Source organism: Syngnathus floridae, chromosome 3 (genome assembly GCF_059516105.1).
Source record: "Syngnathus floridae isolate MCC-2025c chromosome 3, RoL_Sflo_1.0, whole genome shotgun sequence".
Lineage (NCBI taxonomy): Eukaryota > Metazoa > Chordata > Actinopteri > Syngnathiformes > Syngnathidae > Syngnathus > Syngnathus floridae.
This window is the reverse complement of record NC_142415.1, coordinates 13,699,767-13,722,893: the sequence shown is the minus strand read 5'-3', so window position 1 is coordinate 13,722,893 and position 23,127 is coordinate 13,699,767. Positions and strand designations below refer to the sequence as shown.

Genomic DNA, 23,127 nt, shown 5'->3' with positions numbered 1-23,127 from the left:
CATTTTTTCCATTTACAGTCTCAGATTACTTGGTCTGACACCATCTACTGGTCAAGAGTGGAATTACACCTAACATAAATTTCACAAACTAGAAAAAGGAGCTCGTGATGCAGGAATGTTTATGGCTCTTACAGAAGTGCTATGACCATTTCTAATGACAACAAACTTTCGAACTGTATTTCTGTTTGTTACTCATCAAACCACTATTTGGTTCATGAAAGGAAAGCAACCAATCTATTAGACACCATTGCCTTTTACATCGCACAATACATTCTGTAGAATTATTTCAGTTCAATTATGTGAAGTGTTGACAATGATACACATTCTCCTGCTGAAGCTATTGCTCTTGTCATGGGGTGAAATCATTTCTCCTCATTTAGTACAAACCAATTTCGTCTGCTCTCCAAAGATTCGCTTGATTGAATTAGGATAACCTGGCTGTCCTCTATCGTTGTCTTCCCCTTTCTTTCAATAGCATTGCATTATCCCCACCTCCTTAAGCCTCCCTGCCTGCTTTAACGTGGTTCAATAATGAGACAGTGACAGATTACCCACAAGCGTTTTATATAGTACCCCCATACACACATCTCTCCTCTACTTGTTCAAAGTCAGAAAGATTGTCACGAGTTATTTTGACAGCTGGGTGAGAATAAGCAAACTACGCGTGTAGCTGCAGAACCGTATGTTCTAGTGTGATTATTTTGTATACATGACAGGATCATGCGTGAGTTCAACTTTTTATTCATATGAAAATACCAAATACTGTAGTGCCCTTGAGATATTTGTGAGATATAGATTGAGATATAGTGTAATTTATTCTCTAACCGTAATTCAGAACACTCCTGTCTCAATCTCCTCCCCATGAAATACAGCAAAAATGTATGTTACTTTTGATACAAAATAGTAATAAATGATAATAAAAATAATACAAATAATTTAAAAAATGCAATGCAGACACAAACAAAGAGTTACACAACTACTGTGACTTAAATCAAAGTACCATTGTATATTTGTCACATCTTTGTTGATTGTGTTTAACGTGTGCTTACCAAAACCTCCAAACAACCCACACCACCCACCCACCCCTGCCCGCCTTCTTCTTATGCTTGAGCTGCACTGTGGTCTGCACCGCCCCTGTCTCAGAGCACACAGTCATTATCTAATCTTCCTCCATGTTTAATTTACAGCCTCGGCTGCTGCTGCCATATGCTCCTTTTGTCTCCGCCTGTGCTCATACACACACACACACACACACACACGTTCGCACGCACACATGCTCACACGCACGCACGTGCGCGCACACACACACACACATGTACACACACACATGCATGTAGCTTTGCATCAACCCTAAAAAAACAAACATGCCATCGAAAGCCTCCGCCCACCTCCCCTCAGGCGTGTGTTGACACAGACAGAGGTGTGTGTTTGCGTGATTATGTCTGTGTGTAAACGGGATGTGAAGCAGAGGTGTTTTAAGGCGACAGACTGACCCGCTTGAGGTTAGACACCTTCTTTTCCCCCACCTCTATTTTTCCTTCTTAACTCTGTTGCTTCTGCATTTTCCTCCGTGTTTTTGTTTGTGTTGTTGCTGTGGGTGCGCTTTGCAATGCAATAACCGGACGATGACCTTCTGATGTGTAGCGCTGTGTAGTGTCAATGTCAAATATTCACGGACTACAGATGAGAACTCCCAGGGTCCCCCTTTTGGCAGATTCCCCATCCTTATTCATTTTCATGCCTCTGCAGTCCCGCTGTTGTCAACCACCTATTCCAGCGCCTTGTGGGACACATAATGTATTCTCATGACAGGAAGTGAAGTACATTAGATTGCACCTTCCTTTGCTTTTTTCAGAATGCACACATTTTTTTCTGCCCTCACTTTGTCCCAGCTGTTGGCAACCCTTTTCTTCCCTGCACAGCTCCCTCCTTCCCATACCCCCCCCCCCCATGGTCAGAAACACATGTTCTGAAATGACGTCTTCACACAGCGAGACACTCACAAGGGTGTGTGTGAGTGTGTGTGTGTGTTTGTGTGTGAGAGAGAAAGAGAGAGACAGTGAAAAGAGAGGTTTGCGGTTAGCGAGGCTTTCTTTCTGGCTCCAGAGGCCCTGGCCAAGTCAGCGGTGAGGTTTGGCTCATTTCTGGCTGCACACACACAGTCTCTCTTTCATACACACACACACTTGCACACACACAATCTGTCTGCACTTCTCACTCATGCACTGATGCCCACTCTGACTTGTTACCCCAGGGAGTCAAGAATACAGCTCATTTTAGTTCCCTCAAGATGAGGCTTATTATTTTATATGAGTGTTTATTAGGCAAATGGCTATGACTATGCTGAGACAGAACGACGTTCACACTTAAGTTACAGCAGAGCCCCTGTCGTTGATTTCCCCTGTGGTAGTGCTAATTGGAGCAAAGAATTTCATCTAGAATGTGCCTCTAAAGTCTCACAAAACTTGACAGCGGTGACCTCCGACGTGCAGACTGCCATTATAAACCTCAGCTTCGCTCAGGAGAGCTCAATTCGGTAGGCAATAAATGATTAACAGTGCTTTATTTGGGTTTTCTTTTGGTAACGATATCAGCCTCAACATGATGTAATAAAAGAATAGGCACAAGAGAAGCAGACTACTCTTTGTTTTGTTTAGTTTCCCAGTCCCTTTCTGTATCGTTGCTGATGCTTCTTAAATTTTCTAGGTTAACAAACGCTGTTATATAATTTCTTTGGCATTTTCATTTATTAACAAGACCTCCAAGCATTCACATACAATTACTAAAGACATGACATTTTCCGCATTGAAAGCGAAAGAGCTATAAGTGGTGAGACAGCTGGAGAAGAGGTGTGATTATAGTCTCTTAATGTGGTCTCAGGGCTGTACTGAGTTGCTATTAATGTGGCTTTAAACGCATTACAACCCTCAGTAGTTCCAGCTGGGGTCACCACCAGGTGGGCTAAAAAAAAAAAAAAAAGCGCGACTGCGAGAGAGTGAGTGGAATTTGCCAAAGGAGAAAACGAGTGATGAGCTGATCTGAAGAATTGTGTCTGTACTGGAGTCTCTTCCTCATTTCCTTTTTGCATTCTGAAATTCTTCCAGACGCTCACATGGGCTCCCACTGCAACTCCTCACTCTTCTGACTGTGAAAGTGGGAGTTGTCGGTGAGCGGAGCCTTTAAAGGAAAGCCGCCGCTTTTTAAGAGCGCCCATAAAAATGCAAGAAGCTGGCGCCATTTAAAAAGCCATCACACTTATCAGGCAGGACAGCTTGGAGAGAAACAAAATAAGCAGAGTGGACGGAAGACGATCCAACAGCCAACCTAATATTTTTGTGGCTTTAAGCCTCAGACATTTTGAATGTTTGACCATTTTTTGACTATGTTGCACTTTTGCTTTAGCAACAAATTATTTTCCCATGGTAATGATAAACATCCCTCCATGCATCTTAGGAAGCAGCAAATACGGTTTGCATTGAGATTTCCTCCAAGTAATTCTTAAATCTGCAGAGATATGCAAGTCATGCCAACCTCAGAAACAGCATCAGTTTATGTACTGCACTACATTACAGCACTGCTTGTATAGTGCACTTGATGTGTTTCCTCTTTGTGAGCACCTGTTGTAAGCGGCTCTTGACCTTATGCTAAAGCACTATTCAAATTTGAATAATATGCATCCAGGCAGGCTGTCCTTTCACTGGGTTAGATTTTGGAGATGATGCCCACTCACCTCTGAGCTGCCACAATTGGATGATTTATTTTATCAACATCCTTGTCATCATGCATACAGTGGATATAAACATGTTTTATTAACTATTTGTGGCATTTCCATTCATTTGACTAAGGAAAGCTGATTTGAGTCAAATATCATGTACATCATTACACTACACTCACCTGTCATTTCATTTGTCTCACAGTCAAATAGCCACAGTCTTTGTTGGTGCGTGTGTGTGTGTTTTATTTTCTAATTATGCCTCCTGATGGGCACGGTCATGTGATGTTGTGTGGCTGTTTGTTAACTGTCATAATTGGCAGCTTGACACGCCGTTGAGTGTTTAAGCATGCATGGGTGTCTGGGATGTATGCGTGCACGTAGACATGTAAATCCCTCACAACTCTCTTTATGCAAAACACACACACACGCGCGGTACCCCAAAAAAAAAAAATCCACCATGGCCTGCGTGTCCCTTTCTGCCAGCTGCTCACCACATCGCGACTATCTGCCTTGTTGCTAGGATACACACACAGGAGGAAGTTGTTCACCCCTTGTCATACATGTTCTGTTTGTGACCCTAAAAAAGTAGATATGTAAATAAATTGATGATACATTTTCCACTCATATTCATTCAGTCTTGGATGTATCCTTTTAAAAAAATGTAAATTAATTTGCAGTTTAGTGATGATTTGCTGAAATGGTTTTCCGGCATTAACTCCCTGGTCAGGATGGGGCAGGATGGAGGCCACATTGATGTGCAAACAAACCGTTAGAGGGCGCTGGCTGTCTATTTACCTCATTGTTGTAATGAGTGAGGGCGGGCAGCGCCTTTCCACACTGTTTCTGCCTCCTTTTTTGTGATCTGCTTCTCCTTATCTCCACCTCCCTGGCTCCTGTCTCCTTGTTTCATGCAGGTACCCCTCCGAGTTCCTGCATGGATTTTCGAATCTTTTTCTGCAAACCCTTCCACTGCTCCAAACATCTTCATTTATGCCTCTTTCTGGGTCTAGTTCCACACATCCATCACTCTTGCCCCTCAGGCTTTGTTCTGCCTTAATCGGGAGCTTAAGTGTTGCCTTTTCACTCAGACAATGCCCGCCATTCATTCTGTGGCCGTGTAAATAGGTGTGTGCCCTATTTGTGTGCCAGCGGGCGATCCATGCCAACTTCAACGCGTTCGCAAGGAAGAGTCGGGGCCCCTAGCTGCTCCTCACACACATATATATGAGACTTAGCAGGATGTGGCCGAGCTGAATGTAGATCCGCCATGCAATAGAGACGCAAGCTTTCTTACGACCAATTCAAACAGTGTTAAAAAAAAGAGGCTTCAAGCTGTTTATTATCACACCACCCAGTTCAAGTTTGTTGAACTAAAAATAAAACCAAGAGACCCACCGGCTTTTCAGTTCTTCATGCTAATGCTGAACTTATTGTCTTAATGGGTCCTCAGGTGGCCAAGGCGGATGATGAGCACAATGGCCATTGGGTTAATAGTGTGATATTTTTTTTAAATTCTTTTTAATTCCATTTATAATCATAACATTATTGTATGTACTTGAACAATGTTAGGGAGAGCTTTCCCCCCTAGTAAAATACAATTACAGTTTTTTTTGCAGCTTAGTAGCGTTTCCAATCATTTCATTGGGGAAAAAGTACACCAGTAGATTATTTTGCCCGACCTCTTTCTTTTTAGTTTTTACAAGGTAGCCTGACTGCATTTATTTGGCCGAATGGTCTAATAGAATGATAAACTAGCGTTCTGTGACGCAAGCTTGATTACCGACCACCTGGCCGGGTTTTAAGAACTCGCTGCCGGCCTCTTCCCAGCTGGATGATGCTTGCTGTCAGATTGGCATCAAATACAGCCAGGCAGCTTCCTACCAACACCTGACCATCTGTTTCCATCCACAGCAGCATTCAACTTGCACTCACAGAAATCTGGAGACAAACCCTGAGAGTGTACACATGCACACGGACACGCACACACGCCATGTTGAGAAACGTGCACTTAATGTACAAATTGACAAAATGACAGCAGCCTGGGCTAACATTCTCTCAATGCTATCTGTCCACCTCAGATGGCCATTTGGTCTTGTTAATCTATCGCCTGGCAACAGAGGCAACCTATCAACAACCGCCACGCCCCTACCCACATGCTCATAGAGCCGGGGTGATTTGGATCTTTGAAAATGCATAGATGCCCCCCCTCCTCACACACACACAAAACTCTCTACAAATCCTGGACTGTCATTGCTCTCCATTGTTTGGCTGCGGTTGCTTTCTCCTGGTGTGACTGCCAGCAGATGGCTAGCACGGAGCTGTCAGAGTCGGCCCGGGGCCCACACACACGCACACGTACAGGAGAGTTGCTCACACAAAGAGTGTCTTATTGCACAGAGAACATATGCGCAGTGTCCCTTGAATGCCGCTATTGGCCCTTTAACTGTTTATGTGATACGTTCACTGCGCGGCTTGATACTTTATTCTCGTGCGCACGCATTTATACATGCGGGCTGTGGAGACACTAAGCTACAGGTGCCCCTCATGACCCCGCTCTCTGTAATGACTGTGTAATCTCATAAAAGGGCCACCTCACTACATTAGCATGTGTAAAGGTCTTTTGTATTTGGGCCTGTGTGTTTGTGCGTGAGTGTGTGCGCAAGTAAGAGTTCTAAATCTTGCTTTGCTCCCCCTTCCATCATGTGCATCTTTGTGTGCGCGTGCGTTCGTATTTCAAAGTGTGTGTAAAAGCAGGTGTCAGACCTAATGGAGTGTGTCGGCCGCGGCACTATAGCAGCTGCCGCAGCCCGGGGTCGACCGGGGTCGCCCGAAGGTGAGAGGTCAGGGTCGGGGTGAGGAGTTGTCTGTAGCTACACGACATTCCTCCGCTGGCTAATCATAGCTCTGATGAAAGACTGCAAAGTGGCAGCTGGTAGACAGAAGGCTGCGGCTAAATGTGTGTGTCGGCGTCAGAGGAAGCTACTGGGGGGAGGACGGAGTGTACAGGAGCAAAGGTGTGGGGTGGGGGGGGGTCTTTGAACTCATCACACAAGATTTGATCGTGTCAGGTTGTGATCCGGATGGCAGGTTACTTCAGAGAGGACAACAAATGCTTTGGTCTAAAACATAAAACCTGAACTCAAAGGTACACGTGCACGCGCGCAAGATGTTGGATCTGCAGGAGGCTGCTACTAATGACAGGTTGTGCGTGCATGTGTGCCCTCTGGACACAATTTACCAAGCCAGCAGAAAACAGGCCTTTGTGTTGTGGTCTCTCTGCCTCCCATATTTATGTATGGCTCTCTCTGTCTTTACTGCTCTCCCCTGGAGGATACGGCTGTTCTGCTGTGCTCTGCTCAATATATTACACACTGTATACATTTTCCTGTGGCCTGGCAACAGATATATGAGTTGAGCTGTATTTTTTGGCTGACAACAGCCTTTCATGTTGCTTAAATTGTGCTGTAATGCCTCCACAAAAATGCTGGAAAAGATCTTATACTGCACAAAAGTGCACCTTTGGAAAAAGTCCTGTTTTTTTTTTTTTGTCCGTTAAGAGGTGATGGACAATTGTGTTTATAGGATTGTCCAAATTTCATTTTGTAACTTCTTTTAAATCCTTTCATATTCCCTGGTGTCTTAATCTTGTGCTTTTTTAAAATAGTGATATGCTGTATGTTCAGAATGCCACAGTGCTGCCCACAGGAGAGGCGCGTATAGATCTTTTTGTCTTCTTGCAAGCTTTAGCAGCTTTGCGGGCAGCATTCAAGTCTGAGTCACATATTGTGCTCGTGTTGAAGTTTTTTGTCAAACTTAATATATAATTACAGCTTTGGTATTTAAAACAAGCGCACGACTCTACTTTCACTTGCTCAATGCAAACACAAAGTGCCAAATGCCATAAATGAACAAATAAATCACATTGATAGTCACCGTGTCAACCTTTAACCAATTGACACTTGAACTCACATGGTGGAGCAACACATGAAGAAAGACAATATACAATACTAGGCATATTTTCTTTATCCTATGCAAAAAATAACTAACACTGCGATTTACTAAGTTGTTTGTAATTGTTGGGAAAGTCTTCTTTGTTTGTGGCTTCATGACTGCGTTATACTGCCTCCCGATGACCAAGGTGCAAACACCAAAGGACATCATATCACGATGCACTCACTGTATTTTATTACTATAAAGAGTACTATTTCCCTTATTCAAAACAGATTGTAAAAATATGTGGTTTTATTGGGAGATGAGTCATGAACACATTAGTGGCATTTCCATTCATTTCAATTGAGAAAGATTATTTGAGTATTTTGAGCACCACTGTACCACTGCAGCCACTGTATAACGACAAACTATAACACAGTGCATATGAATCTGCGCTTTCTCTCTACAAGTCTGACTTTCCAACAAAATAATCAAATCCTATGTATGTATGTGTGTGCGTGTATGTATGTATGAATGTGTGTGTTCGCGTGTGTGTTTGTGTGCGTGTTTGTGTGTGCGTGCATGCGTGCTCAGCTCAAAAGAAAGCACTCTAATAGTCAGCTTGTTTTTGCTGTGACCACGAGGCCAATCGATAGCACTTACCCTTTTCCTGTTAGACTCCCTAATAGACCTAGGAGAGCGGTGCTGCAGCCCAGCAGTTGTCACCAACTGTGTGTTGTTTGTGTACGTGTGTATGTGTGTGTGTGTGTGTGTGTGTGTGTGTGTGTGCGTGTGCGTGTGTGTGTGTGTGTGTTTCTCTACCCACCCGTCTTCACATACTGTATACGTTTTGCGTGTTGTCTGAATTGTGTTCCTTATTTAAACATGCAGGCGCGCACACACACACACACACACACACACACACACACACACACACACACACGTGCCGTAAGCGTATGCGTGAACTCAAGTAGTACACAAACATTTATTTGCTGTACTACCGTGTCAGAGCATGAGGTTGTTTTTGTTTGTCTTCCTATTCTTTTGCCCTTGACTGACCTCTGCCAGACCTCGGGCCGCCTCATGTCTGTGTTCATATGTGCATATCAGGAATGTATGTGTGTGTGTTCAACATATTGTGGTGAGGTGTAAGCTGAGCCCTGGGCTAGGACAGCACTACTGCAGTGTCCATCCAGGCAGAAAAAGCAACACCGGAGCCGCAGGGCTGATGGAGAGAGATGAGAGCAATGGAGGGACAGTTGAATGAGAGAGAGAGTGATAAAGAGCGAGAGTGAGGAAGCGAGAGAGAGGGAGCACAAAGTGTCGTGAGCCCTTTTCAGTCTAGTTCAGTGGAAGAGAGATGTCATTGTGTGTCAGTTCGCTCCACTAACTAGCCTGTAGCTGGAGAAACAGATCTCTCGCTCACACTTTCTTGTTTTCTTTGCTTCCCACACCATATCCACTTCCTCCTCTCATATCTTCTGGTCCTCGCTCTTCTGCCTGGGTTGAGGCGTGCAGAAACACTCAACTGCTTGGGGGGGAATAATAACTAAAAGAGTGAGCAGTGAACCAGTCATTTCTAAAAGGCAGGCAGCGTGTAGTGTAGTGGTCGATCTACGGGTGAGTGACATCACCAAAATGGTGTGCGCTAAGGCCTCTCGCGGGCGAAGCGCACTGCCGCCGGCCTCCCTCAGAGTGGTGAGGAGGGCAGTGCGTAACTTCCTCAACACAGAAGGGATCAAATCTTTAAATCCTCTGGAAATGTCAAGCGCGTTTGATGAAATGTCAGCGGAGCCGCACACCAACGCAGCAGCCGCCGCACACGCTGGCACATATGCACAACAGCATGGTGGCATGACATTGTAGGGCAGTCACGTCCTGTGGGTGACATCTGCCTCGAAATCCCGAAGGGAGAGTCACTGTATCCCTCTGGAGGAATATATCCCCACTGTTGTTCTAATAGTAATCCATGACATTTTTTTTTACATGAGCAAGCATCTGCTTTGCTCTTCTCTAATGCCAAGTATCACAACAGTCATCCAGCAGGCTTAATTTGATTATTTGCCTTTTCACTGGCCAATAAGAAAAACATATTATTTTCTTAGTCCATATCAATGCAGCATTTTAATACTTTTGGATAGTTAATGCTGCACTGATTTTTTTTTTTTTTTTGCTCACAAGCAGCAGATAAAGAAAAATTCTTTACAACAAAGCAACAGCTTGCTTTAGTGCTTTTAATTGCAATTTCTAGTTTAATCATCAAACAAAGAAATACATATTGAGCATTTAACCAATCCATAACTTAGGAAAGGCTGCTGGCTTAATTCCAACAACACAATGCAAAACTCCATTGACAGGCTCATGAAGCTAACATCAAGTGGAAGTCCGGTAAAAAAACAAATCTCTGGAATATGTTATATGCTTTGCCAGTAGGTATTATGATTACTGTTGCATTTGTGAAATAAGAATTAAACAGATTAATCCACTCATTTACATCCATCCATCCTTTTTTTTCACCACTGCAAATATCGGAAACAGCTCTTGTATTGGCTCACAGTAGTAGGTTTACCTAATAGAGTGTCCGGGGGCAAGTCAAGCGTGAACATTTTGTGTACACCCACAATCTCCTCCTGTGATTCAGCAGCTGACAACTTGACTTGCCATTGATCTCCCCTGCGCCCTTGTTGACAAACTTAACGACTTCCTCGAGTGTATTTCCTGTTTAGACCTTTGACGGTGTGTGTCAATGCCCGCCACCACCACCACTGGTGACACACACACAAACACGCGTGTCCATCCCCATCAATTAATGTTGCAGTCATCGCGTGGCGAATCCTGCACAGCGCTCGGCTATCGATTGGCTCGCCTCTGAAGAAAGTGCTCGTCCCTGGAGTGGACAATGAGGGTGTGCTTATGTCGTGAAGAATCACATCAGTACTTTTTGTGTCAGTGGATGTTATTTACAAAAACACTTGTCATTTGTTACACTTGTCTATTGTTTTGATTGTGTGCTCCCCTGGCTGGGTGGAGTTTGCCATCTCGCGAAGGATTCTCCAAATACAAAGCTAATCCTGCTCGTTTCAAAGCTGTTTATTTGTTATTCCCATTACAAAGGTGACATGTCATCAGCAAAAGTGGTTCAGATAATGAATGGATGAATTATATTTATTGATACTCAAGCACTAATATTGTCGGCTTCATTGAGGACGGAAAGCTGGCCGCAGACTCCTGTGGTTCTACATCCTCCATTAGCGGCAGAGTCCTCCTTGCCGATTACAGGCGAGACTGTTCAACAGTGGAATTAACCTCAATTAGCAGTGCCTCTGTTGATATTTCTCATTTCACCTCCTGACTCGTGCGCTGCATCTAATGCCCCTATCTTCCACTGCGACTCAACATGAGTGTGCACTCATCAACACTCAATTCAGAATCAGGCCTTTAATGTCCCTTCGTCACTGAAGCTCTTATGTACTTCGTGCCCACAAGACACTCATGTTGTGCACCATGACAGACTGTTAATAACGAGTGTGATGGCCGAAGATGAGTTGCATGAGAACAACGGTAGCAACATTTTAGCATCAATCTTGGCAACCCTGCTTCATCTTTGCCTTACACAAAATAGTTCTCAGGAGCCCGACACTAAGAAGTAGTGATTTTCTTTAAATCCTTCACGCTCATCAAAAGAGAGATTATTTATAATTGGAGAAATTTCACCACTGTTGATACTCCCTAGAAGTGGCACAGCCAAGAATGCTCAATGAGGTGAAGACGATTTCTACAATGTCAGCTAAAAAATATCTGTCACATGCAAACATCTCTGGTGCCAAATTTACAAAAGGTCACACATTAAAGAAGAATTGATGTCACTGGAGGACAAAATGGAAAAAGCCACTGTTGTTAAAAATAAATTGCTGCATGTTTGAACTTTGCAGAAGAGCAAAGCATAACACCATCAAAACATTATCCCAACTGTGAAGTATGATGAAGGGGCAGGGCCTGGACACATTGCTGTCATTGGCAGATTTAAGGAGAAATCCTGGCCATCTCAAAAGAATCTTATATTGTATATATTTATAAGTATGTGTTTCAGAGGGATTTGAGTCTTCTGAGTCTTCGGGGCATTCCTCTGCTTGGTAGCTCAGTGTCTCTGTCTTCGACTGGGTGATATGTTCACTTCATAACAGCAGGATGTGTCTTTGTCTCGCTCCACACCTACCTTGCTGTCTCTCGTCAATGATATACGCTGAGGCTCCTTTAAAGTCTTTCCATTCTGACAGCAAGCATTTCTGTTTCCCCTCTCCTGCTCATGGTCACATTGCTTCCTTCCTCGAGGCTCATCCTGGGTTCCTCTCAGCTGTAGAGTGGAGCAAAGCAGATCCAAGCAGACTGAAGCTGTCAGAGCTGCTCTTTATGTCTTGGATTGCAGCTGCTTTTTGACTTCTGTAACTTCACAGGAGGCTTCCTGTGCTGCATCGGCCCGTGTTCCTCCTCTTCTTGGTCTTTTTATAGTGGGGATGTCAACACCTCAAATAATTCAAGATGGACGCAATGCCAATTATATAATGACCAAGTCTACATAATATGAGATTGCAAAATGGCAATTTTATTTCATCTGGTTTGTTTGTGGTGAGGGATATTTGGTTTGTTATTAATCTGGGCACAGTGGGAGATCCATATCCACCACTCGATTCAGTTGATCATGTGGGAAAGATTTCATATGCAACTTTTTTTTTTATGCAGTATTTTTTTTTTTTGCTCTATTACCGTTAGAATGTCACAGTTGAAATGGCACTTACCACTTCAAATCAAATCTCCTTCTTATCTTTCAGGCCGACACTGTGACAGAGGAGTCGTCGAGAGCCGGTAAGGAGGAAAGCTTAAAGATTTCGCAACCTGCAAGCGACCACGCTCATCACCCTGTGACCTCGGAGCCAGAGATATCCGAGCCAGTCGACCGCCCATGTTCCAGTGAGTCATGCTCTTATGAATGCTGAAGATTTGGAAAATTCAGCTTTGATCGTATACCCACATTTTTTAGTTGTGTTAGAAGTTAGGTCATTTCTGCGCTAGAGGTTGGCAGTTGAAATTACCGTACGCTGCTAATTGTCTACAAAGGTAAATGACTGGAGGATAAGAATTGTGTTTGTCTGCAACCATGCTTTTCTGGTTATTACATTCCGCTAGCTTCTGTCACATACTTAATCTGTTTTATTTGGTTAATGCTTAATTAGCTTGATTTGCTCCTTCTGATTTGCTGTTACAAATTTGAAGTTCCTTTAAATTCTAAATAAGAGATGAGCATTTTATGCTCAAGTAGGAGCATGGGCCTAAAAAGAAAGCAATGTGTATGTGAGACCCCCTTTGGAATGCCGTCCGTGGCTTTGTGTGTTTATGTGAAAAGCGTTGCTGTCTCCCTCTTGATGTTTTTATTGACCTTATCGCGGGTCTACTTCACCCCTTCCTTATTTTTTTATGTAAATGTAATTATTGCTCCACTCACTTTCCTTTCTTTATCTCGGCATCCCTGCACCCATATTTATCACTTCCTTATCTGCCTCTCCCGATCAACGTTCCGAGCTACCCAGGTTTCCTCCCTGTTTTTTCTCTCAGGCTATTTTCTGTTTAGCCATGAGGGCCCCCCCGGTCGTTTACAGAAAGCCTTCACATTCACTTTCACGTCAGAACACACACACACATTCGCTTTCACCACAGAACACACACACACACACATAGACACACACACGCACACGCACGTTAACTAAACCACAAGTTGGTCTCTGACACTTGGTTAAAGAGTCGTGACAAAGGCCGCAGCACTAACCCAGACACGCACGTTGGAATCTAGCGCTCGACATGACTCTCAGTGGTCCCGCGGGGCTTAAGAGCTGCGTTTTCATGAGTTATTTAAGTAATCGCCATCATGTCGCTTGTATTGCCGCTCACGCTGTCATGGCACGTCCCGGATCCTCTACTCATGTGGAATAAAAGGACCTGTTCAGTGTTCACACACATGAACAGAGGATGAAGCCTCCTATGGTGTCTTGTTGGGCATTTCATTTCTGGTTACCCCTGCAATTTGCACTCACCAACCACAGTATTTTGTTCACCTGCATGCATGCAATATAACAGCTGTACAAAAGAGCTTGCACTAATTTAGTGATTCCACTTTAGTCATGTTTGTGTCCTTGACATGTGTTTGTCCCTGCATTACACAAACCGCACATGTAATTGTTATGAGATGAGGCTTTCAGTGTATTGTGATGACAACATCACAGCTGGACTTGGCAGTGTTTCCACTCTGGCTGCCGGCCAGTTCAATACAATTGCAATAACCCACCGTGGCTGTGTGGAGCACCACCAGGTTGGGGGGCGTACTTGAGGATATTTGGCATTTGCTTTTAGTAGGAGGATTCCACTTCCTTTATCAAAGTTTAACACAGTGTGTATTAGTCCTGTTCCATTGACCCTTTTGGTTGATAGAAAATGATGACTGGACAGGCAACTGGGTAACAAGAAAGGGCTGCTTGCTCCCCCACCCCTTCTGCTGCTTTGCTTTTATTCTTGTGGGTGAGAGGGTGAATCTCCCAAGAGACTGTCAAGCTTGTCACAGCTCCCACAAAGCTGGAAAAAAAGTGTGTGTGTACATAGAGACAGTGCCTTGGCAAGATGCCACCTCACTGTAACGCCATAAAAAAACTAAACAATACCCAAACAACATAACACAACAATGGATAACCTCTAGCAGTTCTGTTTTTTTTTTCTTTCTTTTTTCATTTTCAGATTTAATTTCTCTAATTTTATATCTCACACGCTAAATAAGTTCTCTCAAGCAATGAACTAGCTGCATTTTACCTCAGGCAACATTGGTACTTAGACCAAACAGTACGTCAACCTTGGCTTTGTAATAAATCACTGAAAGCATTAATTGCTCTATGTTCCCGGCATATCATTACTGTAGAATGCATAAAGTTTGTGGCGAGTGGAAAAAAGAAAAACATTTGGACAATTGCCAGCACCCTTGTGACTTAAAGTGAAAATCAAACTCACATTTCAATCCATTTTCTATTTTGACACAATGAAAGCCTGCATTTTTAGCACTCTTCTTTATGTTTCCATAACATCTTTTCTTCAGGGGGCTTGGTCCAGCCATAGACGGCAGTTTTTTGTTTTATTTTCACCATAGTTTTCGACTAATTCAGTAATGATCACAGGATTTTGTTGAGAATCAGAGGCCTGTTCTGCAGAGTGGCGCCACTCTTAGGGGAGGTTTGGTGTGGCGGGAATTAGTCAGGAGACAGTGGGTTTGGCACCGCGCCACAGTTATTAGCCACTCTCAGGGTGGGCATGGGGTTATGGCCTCACTCAATCATTGGCTCTGTGTGTATGTGTGTGTTTAAAGTGTTTGTTTGTCTGCATGTGAGTCAGCCTCCTCCGGTCACACTGACCTCATTGTGCAGTCACTCCTGCTTGATTTGTCCACTCTCCAGCACATTCCTCTCTCCAACCGGCTGAGAAACAGACCCTTCGCCCTCCTTACTTTCAGCCCCCCCCCCCCCCAACCCGCTCACTCTCTCCTCTTTCCTGCGGATGGATTTGATTTAGTGACTGTGGTTTTCCATCCACAGTCTGGGAGCCAGCCGCCGCAGATTTAGGGAGAGACCTATAGATTCACAGCCAGCAGAGCACGTCATTACTTGGCTTGAGCTCATCAGCAAATACATCAGCAGGACAAAGCGCTAATAGATGTGAACAGCCACCATTCAGGATGTAATGAACCTCTCTTCATTTCATCTCCTTAATTATTTCCTCCTCATGGCCTGCATAAATTGCAGCAAACAATGACAGTGAATGAATAAAACAGAACCAAAATTCAGCTGTTTAACTCAATGAGTATATCATATATACACCACATAGGGATTAGGCGACTATATATTTGCTCTTTAGCCCTTCTTGTGAGGTCAACCCAGTGAGATCAGGTTCTAGCAGCAAGCCTGAGCACTGACCACTTAGTAAAGACCTCGAGAGACTCACCTTTGACCTCACAGGCCCAAGGAAACAGGTGTTCAAGCAGGATTAAACCTGTCTGCCCACACACTCGCACTGCTTCGTTTCTTCATGTCATCTTATTGACAGCTGCTAAGCGTCTGAGGGAGGATAGAAGGTGCCCATCGATCGTAGAGTCCAAGAATAAAAATATGCTGTATTAAAGGAACGGATAGCATTCTTTACCTCTGCCAAGTTTGAAAAACCAAAAGGGCGCCTTTTACGCAGAGTTCTGCTCTCTTTGAGTGCTATTCAAACATAAGCATGAGCTGCAGGATGAAAACCTTATTTTCTAATGACTGGATCTGAAGCATCCCAAATCTCTCGTCAAATGAAATTAATATCCTTCCATCATGCTGCTCCTTTTTGTTGCTTTCCTCCATCCCCTCCATTGTCAATTATCCCTTGCACGCATCCTCCCTCCCTCTCTTCCATCCTTCTCTCTCCTCCTCTGTCGGCTGTGGCTAAGTGCTTTTTGCTGTTTCTCTGCAGGTGGCACTGTAATAAAGCCTGTCAGGGGAAGGCACGGGTCGTACTGTCATATGCTCTTGTTAGCTCCCTTCATATCCCCCCACCCTCTCCCCCAATCCTCGCCTACCGCAGGCACTACTCCACTCTCATCCTCACCTATCATTTCCCCGTATTTGCTTTTTGTTGCTCTTCAAATCAAAATGGTTTCATCTCTCACGTCTCCTGCTTCTCTGATTTTCTTAAGAAAGAGCCGCAACACGAAAGCCTCCTCTCAAGATCGCATCCTGTGCCATATGAGTTTGTTATAGTGGATAGCAACAATATATTAGCTAATTGAGATCAGCATCTTCATTATCTGAATGGTTTGTAATGGGGTGGATAGCGTCTCTGTTGTTGCCACGGTAACCCTGGATCATCCACTTCAATGGTCTGTAATACTGGCACACCAACCAGCACACCTGCCATGTTTTGGGAGCTCAGAGTTGTGTGCAGCGCGAAATGAACATTTTCCCCCAAAAGACAAAATAAAATGAATGAGTTTTGTCAGTTTTTGCAAACATAAATTAGTTAACAACTACAACTGCATGTGATTGCTGTTGATTGTCATCTAAGTCAGCGGCTTGAACTTAAATTAAACTCTAAGCCATGCATCTTACAGGATGCATGCATCACCTAGATGGGAGATGTCAGTTTCGCTTTGTCTTCTTAAGCATGCTGACAGTATGTGTGCTCATGAACACACATGCCGCTGTGGGCATGAATCTTTGTGTGTGTGTGTGTGCTGTGCAGCTTGAAACAGAGCACCAGGGTCTTATTTCTAGCAGCCACATGATGGCAACACTGAGCCCTTATTCTTCGCAGTGTACCGTTTGACACACACTCACACACAGGTGAGAGTGTGCTTTAAATAATTCAGTCGTGGTCATGTTAATGGCTGACAGCGAACATGACTTTTCTACCCTGTTGGTAGATCACTGGCAGTTGATTCCTTTTCACTCTCACTTTCTTCCCACATTCTCGTTATGTATTTTTTCATAGTCAAATTAATCAAGTGCAATCCATGGAATCAGACTGAAAGAATTATATTTGGAAAAACAGTAGTGCTTTGAGAGAGTAGATAAAATATGTTTTTGCTTTGAGTTGCGAGAAAACGTTTAAGGTAAACTGGCTGTCTTGTGGCAATGAACTCAACTCCACAAAAAGATGCATGCAGTTTGGCAGATATAGAAGAGACTGCAAGTTGTCTATTGCTACTCGCAGATGATGTTTACTGTCAAAGTAATCCTAAAGCAAAGCCTTATACAATGGACATTTAAAACAAGAACAACGTTTTTTGTTCACGTCCGCTCAGTTAATGTAGACAATGCAAAATGTCATCGACTAGCTTACAACTGGCCTTAGTGATTTAATTGGGGAAAGAAAATTGGAGATACAAGTGCTTTTAGTTACAAGCGTGATCAAGGAACAAATTAAACTTGCATCTCATCACTGTTAATTTCAAGTTGAAGTTAAAGGAGCTGTCTCGTATGCACTTCAAGTGAGCATGTTTTAAAATGAATGAAAAAAAAGATGTTGCTGTGTTAAACTTGTGGAAAGAAATATAATGTTCAGAGGTGTTAAATATGCATCTTTATTACACGTTTAAATTTTTTGTTCTTCCAGTCACAAGAAAAATATAGATTTCATCTTTTGTGTTTTGCGAGCAGATGTAGTCTATGTTTTAATTTGTGTGACATCATTTTGGCCTTCAAGTTAATTCCATATCTTTCCGTTTTTTTCCGTATATGTGCTTGTGCTTGAATTCTCTTGCACTTCTGTCACCATTCTCTTCAAAAAACTGTTGAGCAGACTCGGAAAATAAATGTATGTCATTCTGCTTAAGCGCAGTCAAACACTATTATTGCTTAGACTGTGGCACTGAGCTTTGAGAAGTGTGTGTGCGAGCGTGCATGGATGAGTGTGTGTGTGCGTGCGTGAGATGTGGGTGAAGAATAATATGACCCCAGCACTAATCCAATCACATCCACTAAGCAAATTATGGCTCCAGTACACCCTTTTCTCGCTCCTCATTTCCCTCTCGCTCAGTTGCGCCATGAGGGTGTTTCATGTGGTCTGCGTGGTTTTCAGCTTGTTCAGGCTTGCATGTGTTTTTCTAGGCTTTGCTTCACTTCAACAATTCCTCCCGCCTTCCTCCTCGATGATAAAATCAGTTTGAGTGTGTTTGGGGCCACAGGAGCCTGGCGTTGCAATCTGGCCAGGATCAGGCTGGCTCAGGGGCGATTGGAAGTGACGTGTCCGGGGTGTGACGCCCCCTAGTTGAGGCTCTGAACCAGCCTCTCTGGCTCCAGGCAGGCTGCTTGCAGTCCAGCATGGCGCAAAGAGGCGGTTCTCCATCTATCTCCTCTAAGCCCCTCCGCCCTCCCCCCACCCCTTCTTGTGTCTGTCGCTTCAAAGAGCTCCTCATTTCGACGCTGCTTTTTTTCGTGCCTCCGCCGTACGTCGTCGCCGCTTTTCTTCCGCCCCTGCTGGGTGTTTCTCGCATCTCGCTCTTTTGCACAAACACTCGCCCCGGCCCTTGAATACGGGGTCACGATCGAGGTGTGCTGTTAATTAGCCACCAGTGGTTGTTATAGCAATATGATGATAAGGCGTAATTAATTAGGTGGCGTGTGCACAGTGGGGGGGAGAGAAGAGGCAGAGAGAGAGAGAGAGAGAGGGAGAGAGAGAGAGAGAGAGAGAGAGAGAGAGAGAGAGAGCAAAACATGCCTATCAGGCCTGCTTTTATCCACGGAGCTCCTCTAATGAGAAAAATGAGACACTCCCAAGCCAGGAAGAAAGCATTTTGTTCTTTTACATGTTCTCTCTGCCTCTTGTCGGCTTGTCATTCTGTCACCGCCTTGTTTCTATCTCATCCAAGCTCTTGCTCGTGGGCTGCCGCCGCTGAGTGGGACTCATCCTGCATTGTGTTTCCTCCTGGAGCTCGCACACAGCCGCTGGGACTCTCTCTTGCATATGGCGCTGACAGCGATAGTATACAAAGCTCAGACAACATGGCAAAGCTTGTCTTGTGTACCTGAGCTAATCCTGATTTTAATTGCAACCTCTTCCTCGCTGCTTCGTTCAGTAGAAAATTTGAGAAGAGGAAAACACAAACACTCTGTTCCATTGATCCTCTTGGCAACTGCTTGACACCTCTGCATGTCAACAACCGTGTATATTTGTGTCAAAGGCTCAACCGCGGTCTGTTTACCACCTCGGCAGAGGATCTCAACTGTTGTCGACCTTTCCACTCTTAACCACATCATGCATATTTAAACGTGCACAAGAAAGATCTCCGCTCTTTGACTAAACTTTGGCTGAACTAGTTTACTACAGCAGCACACATACTTCTACATCTTTTATTTAACTTTATATAGTCTCACTGGATGCTTCATTCGACATTTGTACACACATATAATGAGAACCAATGTGACCCAATACAGGGTTGAATTTTTCCATCCGAGGTCCAAAAGTTGTTTGCCGTAAACACCAAACTGCTCATCACCAAAAGAACTTGGTGGTGGCGACATCATGGTTTGGGGCTGGAAAGAAATTAATTTGAGCTTCTTAGTACAGTTGGTTGCATTAATGATGAAAAAAAGTTTGAAAATGAGTGATCGTGGTCTCTTTTTTTTAACACAAAAACCTGGTGACTGAACAAGGGAGGTGTATACTTTCACACAACCATACATACACTCCTCACACACAAGCACCCCAAACAGGGCCGTGCAAGATCCGCATCTCCTTTCTTTACAACCCCTTGCTATCTTGTTAACAACTCACTTTTCCTTCTGCCCCTCCGAAACACACCTTGACGTGTTCTCATTCACTTCAACTATCATTTAGCTTTTACGAGGTGTGCTAAAAGAAGCCTGTGAGGCGGGCTGCCCCTCCCTTCCTTCGTCCGTCCCTCCCCTTTATGGAGGATATTGATATGGTCCACAAGTCGGACGTGCCTTTCACTGTTTCCTGGAAATTGACGACAGGAGGGGAGCGTGAGGAGTCTGCTGGGTACTTTAAGTCTGCGCATGTATTGGCGTCTGTGTTTGGATAAGACGAGGCCTCTGTGAGTGTGCCTCGCATGCAAACTGGCTCATTAAGGAAAATGAGGGGAGGTGGTTTGGAGAAGCGGCAGGTTAAGCAAAGGAGGAGAGCGCTATGCGGACTCTGGGTATGGCCTCTGTTTGAGACATTGTTGGGATAAACAAGAGGTCAGCTGACGAGTAGCTCTCTGTAAGGTCTTTCTTGCCAAGTGAGTGTGTCGACAAGCCTATGAAATCCTCAGCAGTCTGTGTGTGACTGTGGTTTGTGTTATGTAGATGCACACAGAGACTTCACACTAGGAGCAGTGTTGCACTTGGTGTTCTGTAATACGGTGGTGCCTTGACTAATGAGTTTGATCCGTTCCGTGACTATGCTTATTACCCAGAACACAAGTACTTGAAATCATTTTCCATTTCCAAGTGCCAATAATCTCTTTCAACCCAACATTGTGCTCCTCCTGTTATGCGTGAGTTCACCACCAAGGGCCAGTGCAATGCAGACAAACAGACACATACGAAAAAGAGTTTCACAAATGAATCGGTAAGATGTAGTAATATTAGTCAATATTCAGACTTCAGTGATGTAAGTGTTCCAGTTTGGCCGTATTTTGCTACAGGTAGATGCAATGTCAAAAGTGTTGACCAGATGATAAGATGGTATGCGTGGTAAATTGACAAAATCAAAACAAAATGAAGCTAGTGAACTGTTACAGTCAGTGATAGACTGATGTGTTTTTTGTCAGGGCCTATACTGCTTATTTGTAGTCATGGAGACCGATAACCGATACTTAAGAGATTTATTTGCGGTAAAAGTGAAAGTATTGTTGTCACATTTTTGAGTAATAAAGACTCGCGACACTTGACTTTGACAAAATCAAAACAAAATGAAGCTAGTGAACTGTTACAGTCAGTGATAGACTGATGTGTTTTTTGTCAGGGCCTATACTGCTTATTTGTAGTCATGGAGACCGATAACCGATACTTAAGAGATTTATTTGCGGTAAAAGTGAAAGTATTGTTGTCACATTTTTGAGTAATAAAGACTCGCGACACTTGACTTTGTTGACTAAATGTCTTTAAGAATGTATTGATTAACCAGCTTTACATTACCTTTGCATACACTGCTCTGTGTTAAATATAGAACTCATAAGGTAGGAAAACACAAACGACACCCCCCCACACACACGCTGATAGTACCACAATGCGGAAAAACTTCATTGACACTCCAACACTTACTTGTGTTTGAGTACATTAGCATAATGTGTGTCACGACTTGGAGGAGGTGAGACTATAATCTCTCTGAAAGAAGTTGTGAAAGTTGAGTCACGCGGGCATGCATCACAAATAATTGTCTTCTCACATGTGTCTTAAGTGGTGTGATTAGTCAACTTGTTTGCTATGTGAATTGTCTGTTTTGCATATTTGTTTGCACGCTCCTGCCGCCGCCTGCCTTTTTTTCCCTTCTATTCCTGGGGATAAAGAAAAGGTTTGTTTGATTAATTAATGCTGTTAGACGTGAATGTAAATGATCAAAGGAGAGCATTTGCACTTGCTGTTTAATTATTCATGAGCTGCAAACGCTCATGAATTAGGACACCTGTGAGGGTCTTCTCCTCTCCAGCTCATGCACATATGCACCCGGCATCATGGGACGAACCCTGTGTGTTTAACCGGCCCGGGTGTGTGCGCCTGTGTATTTGTGCGGCGATAGGGATGCGGGTCACGGCAGGTTCACGTGCGTATTATTGAGTTATGTCGCCGCTCTCACCGGGATTCAGTATTGTGATTAGGTTACAGCGTGGCGCTAAGGCTCCGACTGTCACCCCCGAGTGTATGATTCATCTCCATGGAGACGAGGGAAAAGCTCTGATCCAATTAACCCCACTGCTGCCATCTCTCGACCCGAGGGCGGCGCGGGGTCTGTGAATAAGGAGTACCATTGGACGTGAAGATGTTTAAAGCCAGCAAAACGGGCGGCAATACGTTCCTGCCAAAAGCAGGTATTTTTCCTCCTTCGTCTCCTCCCCGCCCCATCAGCAGCAACATCCGACAGCAGCGCAAATGGGCCCTTGTTGCCATGGATATGAGCAATGGTTCCGCACGATGGGGCTCGGTGATAAATAGTGGGATGTGAAGGAAGTTAATAATTTATCCCGTGGAGGGAGTGACTGTTCTGGGGAGCGTTACCTAGCATAATGGGTTAAGTGCAGCGATTTCCGCGTGCCAAGCAGCCCACTCGGAGGAGGCAATATATAAAAAATGAATAAAGGATGAGCTCCCTGCTGGGAAGGAATTGTCAGGGGAGCGTGTTGTTGTGTGCGTGCGGTGGGGAGGAAGGCTTTGTCGTTCCTTGAAATGCTGGATCGGCAGGTAAAGAACAGTCGCAAACTAACAGTCTCCCCCAGGCATTCGGTAATGCTCCACTTTTACTTGAAAAGCGAAACAGCTCCATCTGGTCGTTCGTTTAAGTTGCTGTGTCACTAAGATGGAGGCCATCATTAATCACTGACACGCACAGAATTGAGTTTTTATTTTGAAAGTAACCTTTAATTTCCTGTGCGGCTCTTTTGGAGTGCCCTGGAGATGTTTTTGGAGAGATCAAAAAGAGGGGGCAGGGGCTCACCCTCACTGCCAAGATCACGAACACAACACCTGCTTTGTGTCTTTTTAGCAATTCATGAGGTTCCGCACTCCCCGAATGCTCCGCCCTCTTTATCCATCTGATGCCGGAGGTCATGTGGGGGTCACTGTATCGTGTTAATCCTCTGGAACATATCAGATCAGCTTGATTTCATTATCATCCCTCTGATGCCCTACACGTACTCCTGGGGGGGGATTCGAACCTTCTCGCAATGATCCTCTCAGAGTGATGTGAAGAAATAAGAT

The 23,127-nt window shown here is 44.1% G+C and overlaps 1 protein-coding gene across 1 annotated transcript in view; it reads left to right on the top strand.

Annotated features, from left to right (window-relative positions):
* gse1b (Gse1 coiled-coil protein b) overlaps positions 1-23,127 on the top strand; it is a 121,957-nt gene that overhangs the window by 21,607 nt on the left and 77,223 nt on the right. Inside the window, exon 2 of the mRNA XM_088370988.1 lies at positions 12,475-12,613. Within this exon, the coding sequence (XP_088227114.1) occupies positions 12,475-12,613 (139 nt within the window). The remainder of the gene's footprint in view (positions 1-12,474; positions 12,614-23,127) is intronic.